Source organism: Lampetra fluviatilis, chromosome 56, assembly GCF_964198595.1.
Source record: "Lampetra fluviatilis chromosome 56, kcLamFluv1.1, whole genome shotgun sequence".
NCBI lineage: Eukaryota > Metazoa > Chordata > Hyperoartia > Petromyzontiformes > Petromyzontidae > Lampetra > Lampetra fluviatilis.
The window spans coordinates 8,946,213-8,966,744 of record NC_136330.1 but is presented as its reverse complement, the minus strand read 5'-3'; the positions used below and the strand labels follow the sequence as shown (position 1 = coordinate 8,966,744).

General features: G+C 61.2%; 1 protein-coding gene across 1 annotated transcript in view; it reads left to right on the top strand.

Annotated features, from left to right (window-relative positions):
- LOC144950145 (uncharacterized) overlaps nt 1–20,532 on the top strand; it is a 52,749-nt gene that overhangs the window by 31,397 nt on the left and 820 nt on the right. Inside the window, exon 7 of the mRNA XM_078880206.1 lies at nt 20,044–20,222. Within this exon, the coding sequence (XP_078736332.1) occupies nt 20,044–20,222 (179 nt within the window). The remainder of the gene's footprint in view (nt 1–20,043; nt 20,223–20,532) is intronic.

Here is a 20,532-nt window from a genome sequence, read left to right as displayed (position 1 = left end):
CCACCCCACTCACCACACTGCCACCCCACTCACCACGCTCACACCCCACTCACCACACCCACACCCCACTCACCACATTCACACCCCACTTACCACGCTCACACCCCACTCACCCCACTCACCACGCTCCCACCCCCCACTCACCACGCTCCCACCCCCCACTCACCAGCCCCTTCCACCCCCCACTCACCAGCCCCTTCCACCCCCCACTCACCACACTCACACCCCACTCACCACACTCCCACCCCACTCACCACACTCACACCCCACTCACCACACACACCTTGCGACAAACCCGTCCACCCGCTCACGGTTATCTAAACCGGTCCTGGGCCTCCCCTGCGTCGACTCAGCCTCAAATGGGGAGACAAAGGCGGTCTGGCGTGGTTCTGACCACCCCCCTCCCCCCCCCCCCGTGTACGTTCATCGGGGCTTTGCTGATTGCACTTGTCCCTGCACTCTGTTGAGGCTACATGGGGGATCTTTGTGTGTGTGTAGGGCTTTGTGTGTGTGTAGGGCTTTGTGTGTGTAGGGCTTTGTGTGTGTGTAGGGCTTTGTGTGTGTGTAGGGCTTTGTGTGTGTGTAGGGCTTTGTGTGTGTGTAGGGCTTTGTGTGTGTGTAGGGCTTTGTGTGTGTGTAGGGCTTTGTGTGTCGGGGTGTATGTCTGTGTAGCAGTGTGTGTATAGGGTGTGTGTAGGTGTGTGTGTAGCTGTGTGTGTGTAGGGCTTTGTGTGTGTGTAGGGCTTTGTGTGTCGGGGTGTATGTCTGTGTAGCAGTGTGTGTATAGGGTGTGTGGATAGGTGTGTGTGTGTGTGTAGCTGTGTGTGTGTAATATGTATGTAGGAGTGTGTGTAGGCCAGCGGGCGTTCGACACTTCACGTGGCCGGCCAGCGGGCGTTCGACACTTCACGTGGCCTCAAGGTGCACATGGCCTGGCACAAGCGTTGTGGTGACGACACTTAGTGGGAATGGCGGTTGTTGTTGTTGTGTGTAGGTGTGTGTGTAGGTGTGTGCATGACAGTGTGTGGTGTAGGTGTGTACATGGCAGTGTGCGTGTAGTCGTGTAGGTGTATAGGTGTGCGTGTAGGTGTGTGCATGACAGTGTGTGGGTGTAGGTGTGTAGGTGTGTGCATGACAGTGTGCGTGTAGGCGTGTAGGTGTGTAGGCGTGCGTGTAGGTGTGTGCATGAGAGTGTGTGTAGGTGTGTGTGTGTAGGTGTGCGTGTAGGCGTGTAGGTGTGTAGGTGTGCGTGTAGGTGTGTGCATGACAGTGTGTGTAGGTGTGTGTGGGTAGGTGTGTGCATGACAGTGTCTGGTGTAGGTTTGTGTGTAGGTGTGTGCATGACAGTGTGTGGAGTAGGTGTGTGTGTAGGTATGTGCATGACAGTGTGTGTAGGTGTGTGTGTGTAGGTGTGTGTGTGTAGGTGTGCGTGTAGGCGTGTAGGTGTGTAGGTGTGTGTGTAGGTGTGTGCATGACAGTGTGTGTAGGTGTGTGTGTAGGTGTGTGCATGACAGTGTGTGTAGGTGTGTGTGTGTAGGTGTGTGTATGACAGTGTGTGGTGTAGGTGTGTGTGTAGGTGTGTGTGTAGGTGTGTGCATGACAGTGTGTGGTGTGTGTGTAGGTGTGTGTGTAGGTGTGTGCATGACAGTGTGTGGTGTAGGTGTGTGTGTAGGTGTGTGCATGACCGTGTGAGGTGTAGATGTGTAGGTGTGTGTGTAGGTGTGTGGGTGTGTAAATTATACACGAGGCCCCGCCCACACGAAACGACGTCACCCACACGAGGAGGAGCGGCCGGGGGAGCTTCTGGAGGGGGAGAAGCGACTCGCATCGAGAGCGGCGGGGAGAGCGGCAGGGAGGAGAGAGAGTGAGGGGGGAGAGAGAGGGGGGGGGGAGAGAGGGAGGGGGGAGCGGCCGGGAGAGTCGGCTAAGAGAGGGGAGACAAAGGAGAGAGCGCAGGGCGTGAGAAGGGAGATGCAGAAAGTGAGGGAGGGATAGGGAGGAGAGGGTGAGGAGAGGGAGGAGAGGGCAGGGACAGGGAGGGGAGGGTGAGGAGAGGGAGGAGAGGGCAGGGAGAGGGAGGAGAGGGAAGGGAGGGCAGGGAGAGGGAGGGCAGGGAGAGGGAGGGGAGGGCAGGGACAGGGAGGGGAGGGTGAGGAGAGGGCAGGGAGAGGGAGGAGAGGGAAGGGAGGGCAGGGAGAGGGAGGGCAGGGAGAGGGAGGGGAGGGCAGGGACAGGGAGGGGAGGGTGAGGAGAGGGAGGAGAGGGCAGGGAGAGGGAGGAGAGGGCAGGGACAGGGAGGAGAGGGAAGGGAGGGACAGGGAGAGGGAGGGGAGGGAGGGAAGGGGCAGGGAGGGGACCCCGATGCGGGCTGAGAGGGGGTCCCCCCGTGCCGAGGGGCTCTCCACGCGGGGGTGGGGGCCCCTGGGGGTGCGGGAGCTGGCGGAGCTGGAGCGTGGAGAGCGTGAGGGATGCGCGCCCCGGTGAGGGATGGGCGGGGGGTGCGTGGCGGCACAGCAAGTGGGTTCATGGACCCATCTGTGCAGAGCTGCGAGTGCTGCCCCCTCGTGTGCCGCGCGGGGTGCTCTCTGGTCTCCTTCCACGCGAAGCGTCACTCCTTCACTCCGCCACTCCTTCACTCTGTCACTCCTTCACTCCTTCACTCCTTCACTCTGTCACTCTGTCACTCTGTCACTCCGTCACTCCGTCACTTCGTCACTCTGTCACTCTGTCACTCCTTCACTCCTTCACTCCTTCACTCCTTCACTCCGCCACTCCTTCACTCCTTCACTCTGTCACTCTGTCACTCCTTCACTCTGTCACTCTGTCACTCTGTCACTCCTTCACTCCTTCACTCCGTCACTCCTTCACTCCTTCACTCTGTCACTCCTTTACTCCGCCACTCTGTCACTCCTTCACTCTGTCACTCTGTCACTCCTTCACTCTGTCACTTCTTCACTCCTTCACTCTGTCACTCCGTCACTCCGTCACTTCGTCACTCCTTCACTCCTTCACTCCGTCACTCCTTCACTCTGTCACTCTGTCACTCTGTCACTCCTTCACTCCTTCACTCCTTCACTCCGCCACTCCTTCACTCCTTCACTCTGTCACTCTGTCACTCCTTCACTCTGTCACTTCTTCACTCCTTCACTCTGTCACTCCGTTACTCCGTCACTCCGTCACTCCTTCACTCCTTCACTCTTTCACTCCGTCACTCTGTCACTCCTTCACTCCATCACTCCTTCACTCTGTCACTTTGTCACTCCTTCACTCCGTCACTCCGTCACTCCTCCACTCCGTCACTCCGTCACTCCTTCACTCTGTCACTCCTTCACTCCGTCACTCTGTCACTCCTTCACTCCGTCACTCTGTCACTCCTTCATCCGTCACTCCTTCACTCCGCCACTCCTTCACTCCGTCACTCCTTCACTCCTTCATTCAACACTCATGGCCAAGCGTCACAGTGGAGCAGCACCCTGCTGAGAAGGAGTCTTGAGACTCGGGGAGGATTATGCATCGTCATTATTCCTGCTGCTGCTGCTATTGCTGCTGCTTCTACTGCTGCTGTTGCTGCTTCTGCTGTTGCTGTTGCTGCTTCTGCTGTTGCTGTTGCTGCTTCTGCTGTTGCTGCTGCTACTGCTGCTGTTGCTGCTTCTGCTGTTGCTGTTGCTGCTTCTACTGCTGCTGCTACTGCTGCATCTACTGCTGCTGTTGCTATAGCTGCTTGTTCTGCTGCTGTTGCTATAGCTGCCACCACTATGACCACTGCTGCGGCTATTTCTGCTGTCGAAGTTGGAGCGATAGATATTGTGGTACTGTAGCACCGTGTGTGTGTGTGTGCAGGAGGTGGTAACACTGTGTGTGTGTGTGCAGGGGGGTAACAGTGTGTGTGTGTGTGTGCAGGGGGTAACAGTGTGTGTGTGTGCAGGGGGTGACACTGTGTGTGTGTGTGTGCAGGGGGTAACAGTGTGTGTGTGTGCAGGGGGTGACACTGTGTGTGTGTGTGTGCAGGGGGTAACACTGTGTGTGTGTGCAGGGGGTGACACTGTGTGTGTGTGTGTGCAGGGGGTAACAGTGTGTGTGTGTGCAGGGGGTGACACTGTGTGTGTGTGTGAGCAGGAGGCGGTAACACTGTGTGTGTGTGAGCAGGGGGTAACAGTGTGTGTGTGTGTGTGCAGGGGGTGGTAACACTGTGTGTGTGTGCAGGAGGTGGTAACACTGTGTGTGTGTGTGCAGGGGGTAACAGTGTGTGTGTGTGTGCAGGGGGTGACACTGTGTGTGTGTGTGTGCAGGAGGTGGTAACACTGTGTGTGTGTGCAGGGGGTGACACTGTGTGTGTGTGTGTGCAGGGGGTGGTAACACTGTGTGTGTGTGTGTGTGCAGGGGGTAACTGTGTGTGTGTGTGTGCAGGGGGTGACACTGTGTGTGTGTGTGTGCAGGAGGTGGTAACACTGTGTGTGTGTGTGTGTGCAGGGGGTAACTGTGTGTGTGTGTGTGCAGGGGGTGACACTGTGTGTGTGTGTGTGCAGGAGGTGGTAACACTGTGTGTGTGTGTGTGTGCAGGGGGTAACAGTGTGTGTGTGTGTGCAGGGGGTGACACTGTGTGTGTGTGTGTGCAGGAGGTGGTAACACTGTGTGTGTGCAGGAGGTGGTAACACTGTGTGTGTGTGTGTGTGCAGGGGGTAACTGTGTGTGTGTGTGTGCAGGGGGTGGTAACACTGTGTGTGTGTGCAGGAGGTGACACTGTGTGTGTGTGTGCAGGGGGTGGTAACACTGTGTGTGTGTGTGCAGGGGGTAACACTGTGTGTGTGTGCAGGAGGTGGTAACACTGTGTGTGTGTGTGCAGGGGGTAACAGTGTGTGTGTGTGTGCAGGGGGTGACACTGTGTGTGTGTGTGTGCAGGAGGTGGTAACACTGTGTGTGTGTGTGCAGGGGGTAACAGTGTGTGTGTGTGTGTGCAGGGGGTGGTAACAGTGTGTGTGTGTGCAGGGGGTGACACTGTGTGTGTGTGTGTGCAGGAGGTGGTAACACTGTGTGTGTGTGTGCAGGGGGTAACTGTGTGTGTGTGTGTGCAGGGGGTGGTAACACTGTGTGTGTGTGTGCAGGAGGTGGTAACACTGTGTGTGTGTGTGTGTGCAGGGGGTAACAGTGTGTGTGTGTGCAGGGGGTGGTAACACTGTGTGTGTGTGCAGGGGGTGACACTGTTTGTGTGTAACTGTGTGTGTGCATGTGCAGGAGGTAAAGCCCACGGAAGCCGTGATGCTGGTGTTGCCGCGGGTGACCAGGGCAGTGAGGGCAGCAGCAGCGAGGAGGAGGAGGGGGCTGAGGGCAGCCTGGGCTGCCCCCCGCGATACGTTGGGGGAGGGGAAGAGCTGGCGGTGAGCGAGGTGAGATGCGAACCATCACTTTCCGACCCCTCACCCCTCCCCTCACCCCCCCCCCGACCCCTCACCCCCCCCTCCAACCCCTCACCCCCCCCCGACCCCTCACCCCTCCCCGACCCCTCACCCCTCCCAACCCCTCACCCCGCCCCCGACCCCTCACCCCTCCCTACCCCTCACCCCCGCCCCCCGACCCCTCACCCCACCCCCGACCCCTCACCCCCCCCCGACCCTTCACCCCGCCCCCAACCCCTCACCCCCCCCTGACCTCTCACCCCCCTCACCCGACCCCTCACCCCACCCCCGACCCCTCACCCCCCCCGACCCTTCACCCCGCCCCCAACCCCTCACCCCCCCCTGACCTCTCACCCCCCCTCACCCGACCCCTCACCCCACCCCCGACCCCTCACCCCCCCCGACCCTTCACCCCGCCCCCAAACCCTCACCCCCCCCCGACCTCTCACCCCCCTCACCCGACCCCTCACCTCCCTCACTGTCCTCACCCCCCCGGCCTCTCGCCGCCTCACCCCCCCCCTGACCCTTCACCCCCCCCGACCCCTCGCCCCCCCCCTGACCTCTCACCCCCCTCACCCGACCCCTCACCCCACCCCCGACCCCTCACCCCCCCCGACCCTTCACCCCGCCCCCAACCCCTCACCCCCCCCTGACCTCTCACCCCCCTCACCCGACCCCTCACCCCACCCCCGACCCCTCACCCCCCCCGACCCTTCACCCCGCCCCCAAACCCTCACCCCCCCCCGACCTCTCACCCCCCTCACCCGACCCCTCACCTCCCTCACTGCCCGCACCCCCCCGGCCTCTCGCCGCCTCACCCCCCCCCTGACCCTTCACCCCCCCCGACCCCTCGCCCCCCCCCCCCCCGACCCCTCACCCCCCTCACCCACCTCACCCTCCGACTCCGTGACCTCTCACCCTGAGGTTGGGTGGTGTTGCTCCACTCGGGCCCTGAACCCTCCTTTCTGGACCCCCCCCCCTCCAAAACTCCAAGGGGGGAGCAGCAAGCAGCACTATCACCAGGGTAGTGACACAGTAGCAGTAGATGAGAGAGGACACGCGGTGGTGGTGGTGGTGGTCATGGGAGGTGTCCAGGGCAGTGGCGTGACCTGGTGGGTGGGTGAGTGAGTGGGTGAGCAGGTGGGTGGGTGAGTTGTGACCTGCAGTGTGGTGAGTGGGTGGGTGAGTGGGTGGGTGAGCAGGTGGGTGGGTGAGTTGTGACCTGCAGTGTGGTGAGTGGGTGGGTGAGTTGTGACCTGCATTGTGGTGAGTGGGTGGGTGAGCGGGTGGGTGAGCAGGTGGGTGGGTGAGTTGTGACCTGCAGTGTGGTGAGTGGGTGGGTGAGTTATCTGCCTCGCCTGGTGTGCAAGGCGGTTGTGGGTTCGATCCCGACCCTGACGCCTGCTGCTGCTGTATATTTGGAGACTTCGTGTCTCTCGCGCTCCCCGTGGTGCTGTGGATTTTCTCCACATTTAGAAACATGTGCTTCGAGTATTTGGCTGCTATAAATGTGCACGTGATGAGCCACTTCACCCCCGCGACCAGACGTTGAGCTCTAATTTGTGACCAGGTCGCCTCTGAGAAAGCGCTCTATCGCTCAGTGGGCTTTACACCTGGTGGAAAAAAATAAAAGTTTAGTTTTGAGTTGTGGCCTGCAGCGTGGTGGTTGAGCGGTGTGGGCGAGACGGCACGGTCAAACATGTGAACTGCCGGATGGTTATCGACAAGTCCCCCCTCTGCTAAGTGTGGGGTCCCTCTTGAGTGTTCACGTGGTTGTGGAGAGACAGGGGGCCTCTCTGCTCACCACGCGTTCTGGTCGAGAGGTCATGGTGGGCAGAAACACTGAAACCACCACCGCCGCTGCCACCACCACCTCCTCCCTGTCAACGCTGTCCACCCTCAGCCAGATCCTGCGGCAGCAGCAGTTGCTGCACGGCAGACACGCGAAAGCCTTCAATACGGACTTACACAGAGACCGACAGCTTCACAGGAACCCATCGACTTACAAAGGGACCCGTAGACTCGCACAGAGACCCGTAGACTTGCACAGAGACCCATAGACTTGTGGAGACCCATAGACTCGCACATAGACCCGTAGACTCGCACAGAGACCCATAGACTCGCACATAGACCCGTAGACTCGCACAGAGACCCATAGACTCGCACAGAGACCCGTAGACTCGCACAGAGACCCATAGACTCGTGGAGACCTCTCCAATGCCGTTCTCATCGTATCCGTGGTGCCCCGGACTCTCCGTGGCCCAAATGCCCCCGCTGGAAAGTGCCGACAACAGCCGCAATCCGCTGGTTGTCATGGGAACGGCCCTTGCTCAAACCCCCTGCATTGTACCAGCTCCACGCGTGCTCTTCCCTCCCTCCCTGCTCTCCCTCTCCTCCTCCTCTCCGCCCTCTCCCTGCACTCTCCTCTTCCCCCAGTTTAATCCTTTCCTCCCTCCTCCTCCCCCCGGTGACGTCACAGCCGGTTCATTCTCTCTGCGCCGCTCCGTGAGCGCCCTGTCCAGTCGGCGATATTCACAGCGGCTCCTCCTCCTCCCAGATTCCTCTCTTCTCTTCCTCCTCCTCTCTACTGACGTAAAACCTCCGTCTCTCTCTCTACCTAGGGCCTCCGCGTCTCCCTCGCATATTTCTCCGGATAATTTCTTTCAAGATCTCTCTCGTTCTCTCTCTTGCGCCCTCTCTCCCGTCCGTCTCCTGGCCGTGCGACCGTCGCCCTGTGGGACCCCCCGCGGTCGGCGTCCGGCGTCCGTGACGGAGGGAGCATCGCGTGGAGCGAGCGGCCACACGGCAGCCTCCAGTGCCGCTCCCCCCATCTCCCGCTGACATCGCCGCTCGCCCTCCCTCCCTCTTTCACAGTCGCCTCCCTCGCTCTCTCCGCAAGGGGCTCCATCTTTCTCTCGCCACGGGATTCTCTTCCCCCGTCTCTCTCCGCTTTGTCTCTCTCCGCTTTGTCTCTCTCCGCTATCTCTCTCCTCTCCGTCCCTCGCCGTGGTCTGCCTGCGCGTGCTCTCTCCGTTTCGTCTCGTTTTCTCTCCGCTCTCTGTCTGCGCTCTTCTCCTCTCCGTTGTCTCCATTGTCTCCCTCTCCATTGTCTTCCTTTCTCCGCTCTCCTCCGCTCTCTGTCACCTTGCGTCGATGACAGCCATTGAGTGAGGGGTGGGTGAGGGAGCGGTGAGGAGCGGTGGGGAGCGGTGGGGAGCGGTGGGGAGTGGTGATTAGTTGTGGGGATCGGTGAGGGAGCGGTGAGGGAGCGGTGAGGGAGCGGTGGAGGGAGCGGTGAGGGAGCGGTGAGGGAGCGGTGAGGGAGCGGCGAGGGAGCGGTGAGGGAGCAGTGAGGGAGCAGTGAGGGAGCGGTGAGGGAGCGGTGAGGGAGCGGTGAGGGAGCGGTGAGGGAGCGGTGAGGAGACTGGCAGAGTCGGGGGGGAGGAGGGTGCAGCTGCTCTGAGGAGCGGAGATTGGAACCGGGCCGCCTGCTCCCTCGGACCTGTCACCTGCTGACTTGCTGCGTCTAACAGCTGAGACCTCGCGTTTGGGAGCCCCGCGAGCTGCTTCCTGCCACCTGGCGCCTGAGTAGCTGCAGGTCTCCTGCAGTGGGTGTCTCGGAGCAGGCAGCCGAGCCGCAAGTGTCCGGCAGCAGGCGATGGCGCACCGGCGGGCAGAGCGGGCCAGGCCCTCGGGCCTGCGCCTGCACCAGCGCCTGCTGCACTGCAACATGGAGCCGGGCACGCAGCGCGTGGTCGTGGTTTCCATCCTGCTGGGCCTCGTCGCCATAAACCTCATCCTCATGTACCTCCTCGCCTGGCAGTGAGCTGCCGGGCGGGGAGGGGCGGGGGGGGTGGACAACTCGGGGGAGTGGGGGAGGGTGGGGGGGACAGCTCGCGTGCGGGGGGGGGGGACAACTCTGGGGGATGTGGGTACACATCGTGGCGGGTGGGTGGACGACTCGGCGGATGGGTGGACATTGAGGAGAAATTCATCGTGGATTAAGAAAATCGGACGGCGTGGATTAACATTACACGTGGGTGGACGATCGGCAGGTTGACAAGCGCGGAGCAAACAAAGCGGGTTGGGGATGACGTAGATGGCCGTGCAGACAGGGGGTGGACGGTCGAGAGACGAGTGCCCGGCGTGGGCGAGCGTGGCGCTGATTAGGACCTCGGCCGCTGAGACCCAAAACGGCAAGCGGCAAGCGGCGTCGTCCCGAGATGGGAATGGAGCGGGGGGGAGGTGGTGGCGGTGGTGATGATGGAGATGGGAGGAGAGGATTTCAGAGTGGAGTGCGGCGAGGGAGAAAGCAGAGAGATTGAGGCGAACTGTGGTGGGTGGGTGGGGTGAGTGAGCGGTTTAAGGAGGGAGTGGGTGAGTGGTTGAGTGAGTTGACGGGTGAGCAATCGGATGAGTGAATGAGTGAGCGAGTGGGTGGGTGGGTGAGTGAATAGTTAAATTAGTGGGTGGGGTGAGTGAGCGGTTTGAGGAGGGAGTGGGTGAGTGGTTAAGTGAGTTGACGGGTGAGTAAATGAGTGAGTGAGTGGGTGCGTGAGTGAATAGTTAAATTAGTGGGTGGGTGGGGTGAGTGAGTTGTTGAAGGAGGGAGTGGGTGAGTGGTTGAGTGAGTTGACGGGTGAGTGCGCGGGTGGGTGGGTGGGTGGCTGGGTGGGTGAGCGAGTGTGTGAGTGAATAGTTAAATTAGTGGGTGGGTGGGGTGAGTGAGTTGTTGAAGGAGGGAGTGGGTGAGTGGTTTAGTGAGTTAATGGGTGGGTGAGTGAGTGGGTGGGTGAGTGGGTGGGTGGGTGGGTGGGTGAGCGAGTGTGTGAGTGGGTGAGTGAATAGTTAAATTAGTGGGTGGGTGGGGTGAGTGAGTTGTTGAAAGAGGGAGTGGGTGAGTGGTTGAGTGAGTTGACGGGTGAGTGAGCGAGTGGGTGGGTGGGTAAGTGGGTGGGTGGGTGAGCGAGTGAGTGGGTGGGTTAGTGAATAGTTAAATGAGGGGGTGGATAGGGTGAGTGAGTGGTTGAAGGAGGGAGTGGGTGAGTGGTTGAGTGAGTTAATGGGTGGGTGAGTGAGTGAGTGAGTGGGTAACTGAATAGTTAAACTAGTGGGTGGGTGAGTGAGTGGGTGGATGGGTAACTGAATAGTTAAACTAGTGGGTGGGTGAGTGGGTGGGTGGGTAACTGAATAGTTAAACTAGTGGGTGGGTGAGTGAGTGGGTGGGTAGGTGGGAACTGAATAGTTAAACTAGTGGGTGGGTGAGTGAGTGGGTGGGTGGGTAATTGAATTGGGTAACTGAATAGTTAAACTAGTGGGTGGTTGGGTGAGTGGGTGGGTAACTGAATAGTTAAACTAGTGGGTGGGTGGGTGAGTGGGTAACTGAATAGGTAAACTAGTGGGTGGGTGAGTGAGTGGGTGGGTGGGTAACTGAATAGCTAAACTAGTGGGTGGGTGAGTAAGTGGGTGGGTGGGTAACTGAATAGTTAAACTAGCGGGTGAGTGGGTGGGTAACTGAATAGTTAAACTAGTGAGTGGGTGGGTGAGTGAGTGGGTGGGTGGGTAACTGAATAGTTAAACTAGTGGTTGAGTGAGTGGGTGGGTGGGTAACTGAATAGTTAAACTAGTAGGTGGGTCAGCGAGTGGGTTGGTAACTGAATAGTTAAACTAGTGGGTGGGTGAGTGAGTGGGTGGGTGGGTAACTGAATAGTTAAACTAGTGGGTGGGTGAGTTGAGTGGGTGGGTGGGTGGGTAGTTGAATAGTTAAACTAGTGGGTGGGTGAGTGGGTGGGTGGGTAACTGAATAGTTAAACTAGTGGGTGGTTGGGTGAGTGGGTGGGTAACTGAATAGTTAAACTAGTGGGTGGGTGGGTAACTGAATAGTTAAACTAGTGGGTGGGTGAGTGAGTGGGTGGGTGGGTAACTGAATAGTTAAACTAGTGGGTGGGTGAGTGAGTGGGTGGGTGGGTAACTGAATAGTTAAACTAGTGGGTGAGTGGGTGGGTGGGTAACTGAATATTTAAACTAGTGGGTGGGTGGGTGAGTGAGTGGGTGGGTAACTGAATAGTTAAACTAGTGGGTGGGTGGGTAACTGAATATTTAAACTAGTGAGTGGGTGAGTGAGTGGGTGGGTGGGTAACTGAATAGTTAAACTAGTGTGTGAGTGAGTGGGTGGGTGGGTAACTCAATAGTTAAACTAGTGGGTGGGTGATTGGTTGAGTGAGTTAAGGGGTGAGTGAGCAGGTGGGTGCAAGAGTGAGCAAGTGGGTGATTGCGTGAGCGATTGGCTGGGTGAGTGAATGAATGGTTAAGTGAGTGCGTGAATGAGCGAGTGGTTGTGTAGGTGGGTGAGGGGGTGAGTGGGTGGGTGGGTGAGGGGGTGAGTGGGTGAGTGGGTGGGTGGTGGTGGATCACGCTGTGGCGAAGGAGACGACTCGGGTGTCTGGAAGACCGAGTGCTCAACACGGGCACAGGTGGAGCACAGGGAGGTGGACAATGCGGGTGGACAATGCATGCACAGTGTGGATGAACAACCTTTGAATTGTATTTCATCATCATAGCCACTCCGGCCGTTCATTCGGAAAGGAAGGCTTCACCGAGTCCTATGACTCGTTTTTAAGAGGGTCCTGCCCAGCGTTGGCGGTAGGGCACGACGTTGTTGTTGCTGCCGCCGCCGCTGCGTGTTTCCCGCTCGAGTGATGCGTGGGATCCGGAGCGTGCGCTGTGGGCGAAGCGCTCCACGCTCGTCGACTCTCTCGTGCGCGCACCGCCGCGTTAACCGGGGCGGCCCGCCGGAGTCGAACCGCGAACCTCTGCAACCGGTGTCGCACCACCGCACTACCGCACTACCGCACCACCGCACCACCGCACTACCGCACTACCGCACCACCGCACCACCGCACTACCGCACTACCGCACCACCGCACCACCGCACTACCGCACTACCGCACCACCGCACTACCGCACTACCGCACTACTGCTGGGCCTTAGCGTCCTCACCACCGCCCAACAATGGCCGCCGGTGGACAACGCGTGGGTGAGCAAAGCCAGCGTGTGAGAAAGGGGCGGGAAGGTGACCAACGTGGACGAGCGATCGCGGGTGGACGACGCGTGGGTGAGCAGGGCGGGCGCGTGAACGGCGAGGGGATGAGTGATACAGCCAAGGGTGGACAGTAGGCGGGCGATGGGCAGGTCGCTCTGTGAAGCACGCGCGGATGAACATTGCTTTTGAACACCGCACAAGGGTGTGGACCGACGTCGGAGGATGGAGCGGTGTGGGATGGTGACCCCACGTGCGGGTGGAGAATGTGCGACGTGGGTGAGCGACGATCAGCGCAGACACAGGGAGCCGTTGGAAAAGAAAGGGGTCCTGATACTGGGATTTTGGGTGGGGGTTAGGGCAGCCTGAACCCCCTAGCAGGAGTCCCCTGCTAGGGAAGAACCCCCACACTTATTTCTTCGCTCCTTCACTCGCTCCTGCACTCGCTCCTTCACTCGCTCCTTCACTCGCTCCTTCACTCGCTCCTGCACTCGCTCCTTCAATCGCTCCTTCACTCGCTCCTTCACTCGCTCCTTCACTCGCTCCTTCACTCGCTCCTCCACTCGCTCCTTCACTCGCTCCTGCACTCGCTCCTTCACTCGCTCCTGCACTCGCTCCTGCACTCGCTCCTCCACTCGCTCCTTCACTCGCTCCTGCACTCGCTCCTTCACTCGCTCCTTCACTCGCTCCTCCACTCGCTCCTCCACTCGCTCCTTCACTCGCTCCTGCACTCGCTCCTTCACTCGCTCCTGCACTCGCTCCTGCACTCGCTCCTCCACTCGCTCCTTCACTCGCTCCTCCACTCGCTCCTGCACTCGCTCCTGCACTCGCTCCTGCACTCGCTCCTCCACTCGCTCCTTCACTCGCTCCTCCACTCGCTCCTTCACTCGCTCCTGCACTCGCTCCTGCACTCGCTCCTGCACTCGCTCCTCCACTCGCTCCTCCACTCGCTCCTTCACTCGCTCCTTCACTCGCTCCTGCACTCGCTCCTTCACTCGCTCCTTCACTCGCTCCTCCACTCGCTCCTCCACTCGCTCCTTCACTCGCTCCTGCACTCGCTCCTTCACTCGCTCCTGCACTCGCTCCTGCACTCGCTCCTCCACTCGCTCCTTCACTCGCTCCTCCACTCGCTCCTGCACTCGCTCCTGCACTCGCTCCTGCACTCGCTCCTCCACTCGCTCCTCCACTCGCTCCTTCACTCGCTCCTCCACTCGCTCCTGCACTCGCTCCTGCACTCGCTCCTGCACTCGCTCCTCCACTCGCTCCTGCACTCGCTCCTGCACTCGCTCCTTCACTCGCTCCTGCACTCGCTCCTTCACTCGCTCCTGCACTCGCTCCTGCACTCGCTCCTCCACTCGCTCCTTCACTCGCTCCTCCACTCGCTCCTTCACTCGCTCCTCCACTCGCTCCTTCACTCGCTCCTTCACTCGCTCCTCCACTCGCTCCTTCACTCGCTCCTTCACTCGCTCCTCCACTCGCTCCTCCACTCGCTCCTTCACTCGCTCCTCCACTCGCTCCTTCACTCGCTCCTTCACTCGCTCCTTCACTCGCTCCTTCACTCGCTCCTCCACTCGCTCCTTCACTCGCTCCTTCACTCGCTCCTTCACTCGCTCCTCCACTCGCTCCTTCACTCGCTCCTCCACTCGCTCCTCCACTCGCTCCTTCACTCGCTCCTCCACTCGCTCCTTCACTCGCTCCTTCACTCGCTCCTTCACTCGCTCCTTCACTCGCTCCTCCACTCGCTCCTTCACTCGCTCCTTCACTCGCTCCTTCACTCGCTCCTCCACTCGCTCCTTCACTCGCTCCTTCACTCGCTCCTCCACTCGCTCCTTCACTCGCTCCTCCACTCGCTCCTCCACTCGCTCCTTCACTCGCTCCTGCACTCGCTCCTTCACTCGCTCCTCCACTCGCTCCTTCACTCGCTCCTTCACTCGCTCCTGCACTCGCTCCTCCACTCGCTCCTCCACTCGCTCCTTCACTCGCTCCTGCACTCGCTCCTTCACTCGCTCCTCCACTCGCTCCTTCACTCGCTCCTGCACTCGCTCCTTCACTCGCTCCTCCACTCGCTCCTCCACTCGCTCCTTCACTCGCTCCTGCACTCGCTCCTTCACTCGCTCCTCCACTCGCTCCTCCACTCGCTCCTTCACTCGCTCCTTCACTCGCTCCTTCACTCGCTCCTCCACTCGCTCCTTCACTCGCTCCTCCACTCGCTCCTCCACTCGCTCCTTCACTCGCTCCTCCACTCGCTCCTTCACTCGCTCCTTCACTCGCTCCTTCACTCGCTCCTTCACTCGCTCCTCCACTCGCTCCTTCACTCGCTCCTTCACTCGCTCCTTCACTCGCTCCTCCACTCGCTCCTTCACTCGCTCCTTCACTCGCTCCTCCACTCGCTCCTTCACTCGCTCCTCCACTCGCTCCTCCACTCGCTCCTTCACTCGCTCCTGCACTCGCTCCTTCACTCGCTCCTCCACTCGCTCCTTCACTCGCTCCTTCACTCGCTCCTTCACTCGCTCCTCCACTCGCTCCTTCACTCGCTCCTCCACTCGCTCCTCACTCGCTCCTTCACTCGCTCCTCCACTCGCTCCTTCACTCGCTCCTTCACTCGCTCCTTCACTCGCTCCTTCACTCGCTCCTCCACTCGCTCCCTTCACTCGCTCCTTCACTCGCTCCTTCACTCGCTCCTCCACTCGCTCCTTCACTCGCTCCTTCACTCGCTCCTCCACTCGCTCCTTCACTCGCTCCTCCACTCGCTCCTTCACTCGCTCCTCCACTCGCTCCTGCACTCGCTCCTGCACTCGCTCCTGCACTCGCTCCTCCACTCGCTCCTGCACTCGCTCCTGCACTCGCTCCTTCACTCGCTCCTGCACTCGCTCCTTCACTCGCTTCCTGCACTCGCTCCCTGCACTCGCTCCTCCACTCGCTCCTTCACTCGCTCCTCCACTCGCTCCTTCACTCGCTCCTCCACTCGCTCCTTCACTCGCTCCTTCACTCGCTCCTCCACTCGCTCCTTCACTCGCTCCTTCACTCGCTCCTCCACTCGCTCCTTCACTCTCGCTCCTCCACTCGCTCCTTCACTTCGCTCCTTCACTCGCTCCTTCACTCGCTCCTTCACTCGCTCCTCCACTCGCTCCTTCACTCGCTCCTTCACTCGCTCCTTCACTCGCTCCTCCACTCGCTCCTTCACTCGCTCCTCCACTCGCTCCTCCACTCGCTCCTTCACTCGCTCCTCCACTCGCTCCTTCACTCGCTCCTTCACTCGCTCCTTCACTCGCTCCTTCACTCGCTCCTCCACTCGCTCCTTCACTCGCTCCTTCACTCGCTCCTTCACTCGCTCCTCCACTCGCTCCTTCACTCGCTCCTTCACTCGCTCCTCCACTCGCTCCTTCACTCGCTCCTCCACTCGCTCCTCCACTCGCTCCTTCACTCGCTCCTGCACTCGCTCCTTCACTCGCTCCTCCACTCGCTCCTTCACTCGCTCCTTCACTCGCTCCTCCACTCGCTCCTCCACTCGCTCCTTCACTCGCTCCTCCACTCGCTCCTCCACTCGCTCCTTCACTCGCTCCTCCACTCGCTCCTCCACTCGCTCCTTCACTCGCTCCTTCACTCGCTCCTCCACTCGCTCCTTCACTCGCTCCTTCACTCGCTCCTCCACTCGCTCCTCCACTCGCTCCTTCACTCGCTCCTCCACTCGCTCCTCCACTCGCTCCTTCACTCGCTCCTGCACTCGCTCCTTCACTCGCTCCTCCACTCGCTCCTTCACTCGCTCCTTCACTCGCTCCTCCACTCGCTCCTCACTCGCTCCTTCACTCGCTCCTTCACTCCGCTCCTCCACTCGCTCCTTCACTCGCTCCTCCACTCGCTCCTCCACTCGCTCCTTCACTCCTCCTCCACTCGCTCCTTCACTCGCTCCTTCACTCGCTCCTGCACTCGCTCCTTCACTCGCTCCTTCACTCGCTCCTCCACTCGCTCCTTCACTCGCTCCTCCACTCGCTCCTCCACTCGCTCCTTCACTCGCTCCTCCACTCGCTCCTTCACCTCGCTCCTCCACTCGCTCCTCCACTCGCTCCTTCACTCGCTCCTTCACTCGCTCCTGCACTCGCTCCTTCACTCGCTCCTTCACTCGCTCCTTCACTCGCTCCTCCACTCGCTCCTCCACTCGCTCCTCCACTCGCTCCTTCACTCGCTCCCTCCACTCGCTCCTCCACTCGCTCCTTCACTCGCTCCTGCACTCGCTCCTTCACTCGCTCCTGCACTCGCTCCTTCACTCGCTCCTGCACTCGCTCCTTCACTCGCTCCTTCACTCGCTCCTGCACTCGCTCCTCCACTCGCTCCTTCACTCGCTCCTTCACTCGCTCCTTCACTCGCTCCTGCACTCGCTCCTTCACTCGCTCCTTCACTCGCTCCTTCACTCGCTCCTCCACTCGCTCCTTCACTCGCTCCCGCACTGCGCGATGTGCCGCTCCTTCACTCGCTCCTGCACTCGCTCCTTCACTCGCTCCTTCACTCGCTCCTTCACTCGCTCCTTCACTCGCTCCTTCACTCGCTCCTTCACTCGCTCCTTCACTCGCTCCCGCACTGCGCGATGTGCCGCTCCTTCACTCGCTCCTTCACTCGCTCCTTCACTCGCTCCTCCACTCTTCACTCGCTCCTTCACATCGCTCCTTCACTCGCTCCTCCACTCGCTCCTTCACTCGCTCCTTCACTCGCTCCTTCACTCGCTCCTTCACTCGCTCCTTCACTCGCTCCTTCACTCGCTCCCGCACTCGCTCCTTCACTCGCTCCTCCACTCGCTCCTCCACTCGCTCCTGCACTCGCTCCTTCACTCGCTCCTTCACTCGCTCCTGCACTCGCTCCTTCACTCGCTCCTTCACATCGCTCCTTCCTGCACTCGCTCCTTCACTCGCTCCTTCACTCGCTCCTGCACTCGCTCCTTCACTCGCTCCTTCACTCGCTCCTGCACTCGCTCCTTCACTCGCTCCTTCACTCGCTCCTGCACTCGCTCCTTCACTCGCTCCTTCACTCGCTCCTGCACTCGCTCCTTCACTCGCTCCTTCACTCGCTCCTTCACTCGCTCCTTCACTCGCTCCTTCACTCGCTCCTGCACTCGCTCCTTCACTCGCTCCTTCACTCGCTCCTGCACTCGCTCCTTCACTCGCTCCTTCACTCGCTCCTTCACTCGCTCCTTCCACTCGCTCCTTCACTCGCTCCTTCACTCGCTCCTTCACTCGCTCCTTCACTCGCTCCTTCACTCGCTCCTGCACTCGCTCCTTCACTCGCTCCTCCACTCGCTCCTCCACTCGCTCCTTCACTCGCTCCCTTCACTCGCTCCTTCACTCGCTCCTTCACTCGCTCCTGCACTCGCTCCTTCACTCGCTCCTTCACTCGCTCCTTCACTCGCTCCTCCACTCGCTCCTCCACTCGCTCCTTCACTCGCTCCTTCCACTCGCTCCTTCACTCGCTCCTGCACTCGCTCCTTCACTCGCTCCTGCACTCGCTCCTTCACTCGCTCCTTCACTCGCTCCTTCACTCGCTCCTCACTCGCTCCTTCACTCGCTCCTGCACTCGCTCCTTCACTCGCTCCTTCACTCGCTCCTGCACTCGCTCCTTCACTCGCTCCTTCACTCGCTCCTCACTCGCTCCTCCACTCGCTCCTTCACTCGCTCCTCACTCGCTCCTCCTCTCACTCGCTCCTTCACTCGCTCCTTCACTCGCTCCTTCACTCGCTCCTGCACTCGCTCCTTCACTCGCTCCTTCACTCGCTCCTGCACTCGCTCCTTCACTCGCTCCTTCACTCGCTCCTGCACTCGCTCCTGCACTCGCTCCTGCACTCGCTCCTGCACTCGCTCCTGCACTCGCTCCTGCACTCGCTCCTGCACTCGCTCCTTCACTCGCTCCTGCACTCGCTCCTTCACTCGCTCCTGCACTCGCTCCTTCACTCGCTCCTTCACTCGCTCCTTCACTCGCTCCTTCACTCGCTCCTGCACTCGCTCCTGCACTCGCTCCTGCACTCGCTCCTGCACTCGCTCCTTCACTCGCTCCTTCACTCGCTCCTTCACTCGCTCCTGCACTCGCTCCTGCACTCCCTCCTGCACTCGCTCCTGCACTCGCTCCTTCACTCGCTCCTTCACTCGCTCCTTCACTCGCTCCTTCACTCGCTCCTGCACTCGCTCCCGCACTGCGCGATGTGCCGCTCCTGCTCGTCTGCCCCTGACCCTGGCCACGCTGGCCCGGGCGGATCGGCAGCCGTGGTGAGTGACGCCGCCGTGTGGGCGGCAATCGGTGAACACGGTGTTCTCTACGTGCCCCCGTGTCCCCGTGTCTCTCTGTCCCCCCGTGTCTCCGTGTCCCCCTGTGTCTCCGTGTCCCCGTGTCTCTCTGTCCCCCCGTGTCTCCGTGTCCCCCTGTGTCTCCGTGTCCCCGTGTCTCTCTGTCCCCCCGTGTCTCCGTGTCCCCCTGTGTCTCCGTGTCCCCGTGTCTCTCTGTCCCACCGTGTCTCCGTGTCCCCCTGTGTCTCCGTGTCCCCGTGTCTCTCTGTCCCCCCGTGTCTCCGTGTCCCCCTGTGTCTCCGTGTCCCCGTGTCTCTCTGTCCCCCCGTGTCTCCGTGTCCCCCTGTGTCTCCGTGTCCCCGTGTCTCTCTGTCCCCCCGTGTCTCCGTGTCCCCCTGTGTCTCCGTGTCTCTCTGTCCCCCTGCGTCTCCGTGTCTCCGTGTCCCCATGTCTCTCTGTCCCCCTGTGTCTCCATGTCTCCGTGTCTCTCTGCCCCCGTGTGTCCGTGTCCCCGTGTCTTTCTGTCCCCCTGTGTCTCCGTGTCTCTACGTGCCCCCGTGTCTCTCTGCCCCCGTGTCTCTGTGTCCCCGTGTCTCTGTGTCCCCGTGTCTCTGTGTCCCCGTGTCTTTGTGTCCCCCTGTGCCCCCCTGTGTCTCCGTGTCCCTGTGTCTCCGTGTCTCTGTGTCCCCGTGTCTCTGTGTCCCTGTCTCAGTGTCTTTCCGCCTCCACGTGTTTCCGTGTCCCCCTGTGTCTCCGTGTCTCCGTGTCTCTGTGTCCCTTTGTCCCCGTCTCAGTGTCTCTCCGCCTCCACGTGTCTCCGTGTCGCACGAGGGAGTGGTGGCGCTAGCCCAGGCTCTCTGGGACTACGTGTCTCTGTGTGACCACGTCTCTCCGCGTCGCTCTGCGTCTCCGTGTCTCTCCGTGTCCCCGTGTCTGTGTGCCGCAGCTGCTGGACGAAGGAGGGGTGGCGCTAGCCGAGGCACTCTGGGACCACGTGTCTCTGTGTGACCACGTCTCTCCGCGTCGCTCTGCCCGTCTCCGTGTCTCTCCATGTCTCCGTGTCCCCGTGTCTGTGCGCCGCAGCTGCTGGACGAGGGAGGTGTGGTGCTTGCCGAGGCTCTCTGGGACCACGTGTCTCTGTGTGACCACGTCTCTCCGCGTCGCTCTGCGTCTCCGTGTCTCTCCGTGTCCCCGTGTCTGTGTGCCGCAGCTGCTGGACGAAGGAGGGGTGGCGCTAGCCGAGGCACTCTGGGACCACGTGTCTCTGTGTGACCACGTCTCTCCGCGTCGCTCTGCGTCTCCGTGTCTCTCCATGTCTCCGTGTCCCCGTGTCTGTGCGCCGCAGCTGCTGGACGAGGGAGGTGTGGTGCTTGCCGAGGCTCTGTGGACCACGTGTCTCTGGACGCGCAGGAGCTCCCGTTCCAGGCGGGCCAGCTGCTGCGTGTCACCGACGCGTCCGACCGCGCCTGGTGGTGGGGCTGCACCGGCGACGCCGCCGGGTGGTTCCCGGCCTCCTTCGTCAGGGTGAGTTTGGGCGGGGGGGTGAGCGGGGGGAGAGCGGGGGGTGAGCGGGGGGTGAGCGGGGGGAGAGCGGGGGGGTGAGCGGGGGTGTGAGCGGGGGGTGAGCGGGGGGGAGAGCGGGGGGTGGGCGGGGGGGTGGGCGGGGGGGTGGGCGGGGGGGTGAACGGGGGGAGAGCGGGGGGAGAGCGGGGGGGGTGGGCGGGGGTGTGGGCGGGGGTGTGGGCGGGGGGGTGGGCGGGGGGGTGAGCGGGGGGGTGAGCGGGGGGTGAGCGGGGGGAGAGCGGGGGGAGAGCGGGGGGAGAGCGGGGGGGGT